General features: G+C 36.2%; 1 protein-coding gene across 1 annotated transcript in view; it reads left to right on the top strand.

Annotated features, from left to right (window-relative positions):
* ZPLD1 (zona pellucida-like domain containing 1) overlaps window positions 1–7,617 on the top strand; it is a 60,954-nt gene extending 53,337 nt beyond the window's left edge. The window contains exons 8-10 of the mRNA XM_006890004.1: window positions 884–989; window positions 7,017–7,046; window positions 7,442–7,617. Of these exons, the coding sequence (XP_006890066.1) occupies window positions 884–989; window positions 7,017–7,046; window positions 7,442–7,617 (312 nt within the window). The remainder of the gene's footprint in view (window positions 1–883; window positions 990–7,016; window positions 7,047–7,441) is intronic.
* The last annotated feature ends 1,622 nt before the right edge of the window (window positions 7,618–9,239 follow it).

Here is a 9,239-nt window from a genome sequence, read left to right as displayed (position 1 = left end):
TTCCCAATTTTGAACCATGCAGTGTTACCCTGCTTTGTTCTGACTACTGCCTCTTGGTCCAAGTATAGGTTTCACATTAGCACAATTAAATGTTCTGGGATTCCCATTCTTCTCAGAGTCAGCCACAGTTTGTTATGATCCACACAGTCAAATGCCTTTGCATAATCAATGTTAGATGCCATAAAGTCCGAACTGATTAAGCTGATACTCTAATGGGTTTCAATCAGCCAAGTGCAAACACTCATGTCACCTAAGAACCTCAATTGTAAATAGCTACATTTAAAATACACTAATGAACAACAACAAAAAAAGTCTATTTGTGAGTCCCACCCCTCCCTCCTTGGGCTCACATCAGTGCTAACTTGAGAATAACACAGGCTTGCTCTTTTTTTTTTTTTTTTAGTAAAACTGAAAATACCTTTAACGTTGTTATTTATTGTAGATTCACATCTAAATGGAAGGTAGCTGTTCACATTCATTGATCACTCCACTCCCAACCAGCTATACAGATTGGGTTAATGGAGAGTCCACATTACCTTGGCTCTGTGCTGACTTAACATTTCAAGGAAGGATTTATTAAAGGCTTGAGAGAAATAAAAGTGGAAAAGTTTGATAAACACTGCTCTTTTTCAGGAGCACCACTGAGCTATGTGAACTAATGAGGCAAAGCAGAATTACAGCAGGAGGAAATAAGAAATGTAGCTGAAGCCAGGATAAGAAACACAGTAGCTGTTATATGCAAAGTAATTAAATAAATGCACAGAAGGAAATGAATAAAATTAAACATGTGGTAACTCTTCCAAAAGAATCTGCTTTCCAAATGGGCATAAAGAAACAATTTTGTGCCGGTCTGGGATTTCATTTGTTTTCATTAATGCCTCAGATTTGTGGCCACAGAGAGAGGAGAGATGTGGGGAGGACAACCTGGAGCCCTCAGAGCACTTCAGGAAATGCAGTCCTTTCCGCTGGTCCCATCATCACTCGGAGTGGTACGTGTGCTTCTCCTTTCCTGTGTAGTAATAGACGTTTCCAAAATAGCATATTTGGCTTCTAATGAGAATTCAAAGTTGTTCCCAAATAACACTTACTAATGATAAGACAAGATAAAGTGCTGAGCAACCTTAATTACATAGTAGTTTCCTAGGTGTTCCATTTTTACAAAAGGACAATGATCTCTTCTTTTTCACATTACCTTTTATGCATACACATATACCCAGCAAAGGTTAGATTTCATTTCACCCTTAGATCCAATCATTTCCCTTTCGTTGCTCTATAAACTCAGTTGTGCAAATCAACTAACTCTCCAGCCATCTAGTTTCTGGATGGGTTTGTTCAATGACTGTCAGTTGGGAAGGCACAGAAGAGTGCAATCCATACAGCTCCTGCCAGAAAACTAACTATGTAAAACTCTGCATTCTAGGGATCTCCCTTTAGCTCTTAGTTCAAGCAATTTAACTTTCTCCTGTGAGCTACCCACATCCTTATAAATATTCCCTTTATTGACTAAACCAGTTGCTATTGAGTCAGTTCCAACTCACAACAACCCCATGTGGGTCAGAATAGAAATGTGCTCCATTGGTTTACCAATGGGTTATCTCAAATGTGAATAACCAAGTCATTCTATTTAGGAGACTCTCAACGGGCTCAAGCCTCCAACCTTTTGGTAGAAGTAAAACATTTTACCTATTTCTATTACCCAGCCCATTGTTGTGTACCATTGAATCAGAACTGACCCATAGCTGACCCTCCAGGGGCTTTTCAGAGGCACTTAATCACGCAGGAGGAGGTTGCCCATCCTTCTCCCACAGATCAGTTGGTGGGCTAGAACTGTGGTGCCTTCGAGACTGCAATACAACTCCTTGCCATGAGGCCACCAGAGTCTCTAGCCCAAGAACTCACTTTATTAAACTCTCCTTACATTTCTTTGTTTAAATACCATTTGTTTTGTTATAAGACCCTGACTACTACATACCACCAAGTATACTTATTCTTGCTAATAGGTGTACATGATCTAGTGGACACAGTAGGCACATGTTTTTGTGCATGCAAATATTTGCTCAACACTTTCATATATAAACACACACTCTAAAAGGACATTGCTTTAAGTTGATGTGAACCTAGAGAGTTGGATGAAATATATATGTATTTCAGGCCATGTAAAAACACTGAAACTGAAGGCAGAAAAACTAATTCAAAGCTTTATAGCCTAATTGCCATGTGCCTTGGACTTTAACTTCACTTCCCTGGGCAAATGTTCCTTTCTTTTAAAATGAGGAATTTTTTAAAAAAACACCAAAAAATGGCCTGAGGTTCTATTGCTGTAGTTCTAAATGTGTTTTAAAATGCAGAATTCAAACCTGGATTATATTCTAATAGTACTTTTTTCTATTTTATTTAAATGCAAGAATGTTTTAAGTTAGATTGTCTTTAACTTTTCCCCAGGCTTCTTATAGAAAGTTCTGGCCAAATTGGATGCATTATAAAGAAAAATTGTTCTTGAGCTTAAAAATCAAGATAATTGCTTTTAATCATAAAAACTGATAAACATCTTAAATAATGTGGAAATTGATTAAATATGAGTTTTCAAATTCAGTCCATCCTCCTTATGGTTTAAGTTTGTGCTTTTAATGGCTTGAAAATGACAAGACTCAATACTCTTAGGCCAAAAATAACTCACAGAATTATCCTGGATGGAAACTCAGTTCCTCTTGCTAATAGGTAGGAGTGCATTTAGGTAGACAAAAGAAAAATGTTTTTATTTCTGTGAAGCATATCTATTGTCAGTTTAGTGACTTATCAAATGTATTATGGAACTTTTACTAATACATTTGTATCCATTTTGAGTAACTTTTTATCCTTTTATCTTTCTCAAACAGAATTTATAAATGTATCAGTTTTAAATAGTTTGCTGGAGTAAATAATTTTTTTTTAAGTACAAAGTTGTTCAAATCCCAGGAAGATTAGAAAGTAGAAGTTTCTGATTTCACTATTACTAAGCAACAACAGTCTATGTTCCTGGGTTTCATCTATTCTATACTCAGTTGACCAGAATGTCTTTGCTATCACCTCAGAGAGCTAGTATTTGAATTTTGTAAGTAAACTAGTAAAAAAAAAGCCTTTGACACCATGCATTTCATTAATTCTATTCTAATACTTGACTTTTTTCTACTTCAAGAAAGACATCTTATTTCTCAATACACTGAAGTTGTACTTTAATTACTTCATACTCTTACCCAGCAAAGCTCTCAGTAGTTCATGTTCAAATCTCCTAGACATCTTTGATTTCTCTTTCTTTCTTTGGACTGAATTTTATAATAATTTTTGATGAGTAGAACTAGGAAGGCCTTTCCTGTGGTGGTTATGGTTCCTTAACTATTGCTGTTATTGGTAGTTCTGTCAAATCAATTCCAATCATAGTATGTATAAAGGTTCTTAACTTCAAATATATAATCCTTTTTACTACATAGATGGCTAATTATATATTTTTAAATAGTTTTTGTTAATAAAGGATTTTTTTAAAAAATTTATACTCTTGTACTGATGTAATTTTTTCCCTCCTATACATTTCAAGTACTTCTATCTTCCTCTCTCTGAGGTATTTTATGGGTCCTCAATCTGGTCTGCTTTTTAAAGGGAACATTTATTTTTTCATAATATTTGGCCCTGCCTTCCTCTTCCTTGGCATTATGTGAAATGATTGGGGTCTGTGTTTTACCCTGAACAGACAAAGCCTCTGAGAGGAGCTGGGAACTTGCCTTGAATCCAGTCTAGGACCCTTTGCTCCCCAAGCCTCGGCTCACTGGTGGTCCTGTTTGCATTATACCTGTGTCTTTTCCTAGGCATTGGTGGGATGACCCACTTCCACCTTAGCAGACAGTCTCTTCTGGGAGCTGGGAGCTTCCAAAGAATGCTGCCTCTGAAAATGTAGCCTGGAACTTTTCTCTACCTGAGTCTTCATGGTTGCTGCTTTCGTAGTATGAAGGGGGTGGGGTGGGGGGAATCTTGCTATTTCTAGCTTTTAAATGGCTGTGATATTGTTGCTATTGCCTTCCTCCTAGGATTCTAAGCTAGCTGTATACATGGTTGGAGAGCCCACCAAGTATAGCATTCCCATCTGTTCGTTCTCTAATTCCAGAAGGTTTCATTTGCTTTGTCTAGCATAGTAAGTGTATGCTAAGAGCAAATCAGGGAAAAAACAGAAGTGTATGGGGACAAGTGCCTGGAAAACATCTAACTCCTTTTCTGGGATCTTCATACCACATTGTCATAACGTTAGGATCAACTCATAACTGACCTACTAGTGGGTTTCAGGGGCTGTAAATCATATTGGACATTTCCCATCTTTCTCCTATAGAGCTGCTGGTGAATTTCAACCTCCAGATAGACTTTCATTTCTGGGGTGATGTTGTTATGTGCCATCGAGACAAGTAAATCTCATAGTGACTCTATGAACGGCAGATCTGAACTCTGGTCTATCCTCATCATCTCTAACATAATAGAGCCCATTGTTGCAGTCACTATGTCAATCCATTTTTTTGAGGGTTTTTCTGTCTTTAGCTGACTCTCCACCCTTCTATGTTTGATATCTCTTTCAAGGAATAGTCCCTCCTAACAACATGCCAAAATATACGAGATGAAGCTTCGCCAGACTTAACACTAAGGAATAATCTGACTTCACTACCTTCTCCAAGATATATCTATTTGTTCTTTTGGCAATCTATGAGATATTCTATACTCTTTAACACCACAATTCAAAGGCATCTATTCTTCCATCATCCTTATTCATTGTGTAGCTCTCAGATGCATAGTGAGGTATTGAAAAGACCATGGTTTGAGTCAGATGCACCTTAGTCTTCAAACTTATTCCAGTTGGGATAGATGGTGCTTTGTTTTTGTTGTTCTTTGTCTGTGTTTTGTACTTTAACTTCAATGATGTGAAAATGGCAGGATACCAGAAACCTCTACTAGATGGTGTTTCTCTCTACATTTATCCTTCATTGGACACAATTCAGAATAACTTTAAAATACTATATACTCTGATCTTAGCCATCTACCTATGGTAGTATACTCCCATTTATTCAGAGTCATTCAACAATGTGATGGTGTTTTGTCTCCTGCAGAGAAGTCTTCTTGTTGTTATTATGTGTTTTCTAGTAGGCATCACCTAATCATAGCTAACACTCCAGAGAGTTTTCAGAGGTTGTAGATTATACAAAAGAAATTTTCTCATCTTCATCCTGTGGATTTGAACTCCTTATCTTTGGCTTGACAGTGCAACTCTTTACCCACTGGCCCACTTTACCAGCTTGCTCTAAGAAGAGTTCCTTAGAGAAGTCTTGAGGGAGTTAATAAATTTTTTATACTCTCAAGATATAGGAAATAGTGGGGACAAGAATTCATACTACTTTTTTCTTAATACTTTCTGTTCTGTTCTTAATAGAAGAGTTTTCTAAGCAAATAAATGATCATAGAAATAAAGAGTAACTTCTATTTTTAAAGAGGAATTTGGAGCACTACATGTTTTCTTCTCATGTTTCAGCAAGGCAGCCTGTTGTGAGAAAAGGGAATACAGATCTTTTGGATGAATTTGTCACAATCTAACAGTCTCATATTCCACCCCCCCCTTCCTTTCCATGAGAAAGTTGTTGTGTTGGTTTTTTTTTGGTAAAATGGTGGTGACAGGGGTTAAGATATTCCAAAAAATACAATATCATCATCATCATCATCATCATCATAATTTGTGTATTTTTCTTTTTTGTGTTGTACTAAGGCTTCAGTCTTTTAAGAATTCTTTTAATGAGTGTTTTGTTAATTTTGAACATAGCATCTCAAAGTTATACAGAAGAACAAATATCTCTGCCAAGATATACGCATACATAAATCGGGGGGTGGGGTGGGGAGGGGAAATGGCACTGGGTTTTCTAGAAATATCTTACCAGGTCTTCTCATTAACTGTTCTCAAATACAACTAGTGAATTTTTATACCTTGAAATATTCTGATTCTCTCTAATCAAAACATCTTTCCATTCTTTGGGCAGTTTGTATTTATTGCTATGACTGTAGCGTATATTTAGATTATCCTGGAAGCTGTGACAGATGGATGTTTTTTCATCTGTAAAATGGGGTAGTAATAATATCCAGGCCATAATGTGGCTATTATAAGGATTAAATGTGATAATATGTGGAATAACTCTTTATGAACTGTTATACACAAATTAATTACAGAAGTGAATGTATTCTAGAACCAAGTAGTCTACTGTACACATTTTATGGCTCAAGTCAACCACTTTCACACTTATGTACAAAATACAAATATGAAAAGATAAAATCTACTTAGTTCTACAAATTCAAAGGTTAATAGTTGCATGGTTACAAAATAAGCAACAGAATTTAGGAAGGCAAATTGACTCTGTTCATTGCCTCCATTTCTATGGTGTTAAAAAGTTCTGAAAAAATCAGCAACTTCAATCTTTTCCTTAATAGATACAAATGAAATAACCACTCAAGCTCAGAATGCATATTTCCTTTTATTCAGTTATTAGGTGTGAATTCATCTCCTTGGAACTTAAAATGATGTTTTTGCAGACTAAGATGGGCAAATTGGCAACACTTAAAATAGAGTGGCACTAAATAATGAATATTTCTCTATAACAGAATAACAAATGGCATGTTAAAGTGCCATAAAAAATGTAATAGCTGTTAACAATTACTGCCCCTACTAACCTGACTGGAGAGATAATGGTGAAGCAAAGTTGGCAGGGAAGAATGCAGAACAATATATTTTGAGAATATGTGTGCTTGCCCGGGGCAGCGCCAGGATGATGAAAGCTAGGAAATGAGGGAAAGAGAATGCAGAATAGTGTAAGAAGCTTTTCATTGCTGCTTCACTGTGGACATTGTGGAGAAAGTGGTGGAAGGGGACTGTAGGTAAAATGTAATTATAGAGTCTGAATAAGCAAAATAAATGTTTGGAGAAACAGTATCACTTTTGTTTTTTTCTGTTCCCTCTTCTGCAGAAGAGACTCCAACCAACAATTCACAGCTTGGTAAGATAATGGACATATTATTAAATACAAATTTAAGTGGCTTTTTTTGTGATCAGTTATAAAATTGTAATCAGGCAAATGTAATGAGCCATGATATTGCATGCTTGGTGTTTTTTAAGTAACAGATTACTGATTATTTAAAAAAAATAAATTTAATTCACTGATAATTTTTGTAGCATTCTATGGATAATTTTCCCCCAGCTATTCACAGAATACCAGGGTTCTAAAGCATGTAGTCCTTTGGGTGTAGGGTTGAATTGTAGTCAAGTAGATTATTCCATGATACAGTGTCATGGTTTTTCTATAAGGCATTAACTGACAAGGGTTTGATGGCTTATGCTGAGATTTGTATTTTGTAATTAGGCCTTAACAACTCTGTGTTTCATTATTTGCAGGTTCTCCAGCCGAGCCCTCTTTCCAGCTCAACTCCATCACCAGTGCACTGATATCAGGCTTGGTCATCCTAGGAGTCATGAGCTTCTCTCTTCTCCTTTGCTCACTGGCCCTCCTCCACAGGAAGGGACCCACCAGTCTGGTGTTGAATGGCATAAGAAACCCAGTCTTTGAATGACTATGACAGATCCTTGGTCTTGGGAGCAGCTTTTATTGACTCTACTATGTGTGACTCAGTCAGTGTTTCATCTGAACTGAATGCCAGCCAGTACTTGATATGTGTAGGCTTGTTAGATTTTATAGTGTAGCAGCTCATCAGGATGATAATAGTGAAAGGATTGTTACAGTACTGCTATTGTCCCTTGTGTGTGTGGTCAGCCCTGTTTGTATGGCACCAAATGGATATTTTAACAACAAATATTTTTAAAAATTATTCAGGGTTTGAATCTTACAGGATCATTCATATTTCCTTTTATTTGAATTTTCTTTTAATTGCTGACCATAGAGACAAAAGGTGGCTTTAGAAAAGAGTGGCATTTCCCCCCTTAGGCATCAAAGCCCTTCGTGATAGATAGCATTTAGATTTGCATTGGTAGACTGAAAAGAAAATTTGCTTTTTTTGTCTTATTTCAGATAACTCTAGTTTGGGAATTTGTTTTAATTGGATTGGCCAATTTGGATACCTGAAATTGAATTACTCATTCTATGACCCTCTGTGTTTTGGGTTAATTTCCATGTCTGATGACATTAATTTCAAAAGAAATCCTTGAGAAATACATTTTAAGCTGGGCCCTCTGTTTAAGCAGCAAACAGCAAAAATAGTTGTTAGCCTCCAAAGGATGCATCATTATTCATTTGGATAAAAATGACTTTGATCAGTTTTCTCCTGGTTCAAAACATTAACACATGCTAACTCTGCACCCTGGTAAACAATTCACTTGATATCCCAGCTGTGCTTCCAGCAGTGAGGCAACTGTGCGAAGATTATTCTTAATTCAAGAATCATTTCATGGCAAACAAATCACAGTTTGTAGGCAGAGAACATTGTCACCACTATTTAAGCTTAGAGTTCCTATGTGGGTTTTTTACATCCCCTTGTTTCCTTTACCCTCTAGAACAAAGAGGAATCTTGGGGTGACATAATTGCTGTGTAATAAGCAGCATTTTTCTCTAGGAGTAAACTTCAACTGACCCTTTACTGACTTTTCGAAAAAACCCAAAAAAGCCAAGTTTTAACCTGTTCATTCTTAAAATTAAAAAAGAAAAAAACCCAAAAACAAAAATCAAAGGCACATATATCCAACACACAGCTTTCTCTGTGTTCAGGGCAAGCCACCACACAACGAATAAGTAAAACAATTCCATGACAAACACCAAAAATTGATATGGTTAGGTACTATATGCAGTATTTTAACTATAAGAGTTGCTGCACAAATTTCTTTTCATCATTTGTGACCCATTCATTATTAAGGGCACGATTTATCCCACCATATTCAAATCATTGTGAAATTTAGATTTGTTTTGAGTGAAGTATCTACATCCTGAAGTTAATAAGTATATAAATCATTGAATTTAAAAAAAACCCCTTTTTTTGCAATTTGCTAGAATATTTTTAAAACTCACCAGTTTAATAGGGATTTCACGTGTCAAATAGGGAGCTCCATAAGCTGAGGGAGTCATAGGACTATCCCCAAAGTTGTGATACTTTTATGGGTTAGATCCATCAACTAGTAACCACAGGAGAAGTATAGATAATCTCATCCTGTAGGAGGAGAATATTTAGAAAGTATTTTTATAATG

This window comes from Elephantulus edwardii, unplaced genomic scaffold (assembly GCF_000299155.1).
Source record: "Elephantulus edwardii isolate Elephantulus edwardi_28Jun2011 unplaced genomic scaffold, EleEdw1.0 scaffold00085, whole genome shotgun sequence".
In the NCBI taxonomy this organism is placed as follows: domain Eukaryota; kingdom Metazoa; phylum Chordata; class Mammalia; order Macroscelidea; family Macroscelididae; genus Elephantulus; species Elephantulus edwardii.
This window is presented reverse-complemented; position numbering and strand designations above follow the sequence as displayed.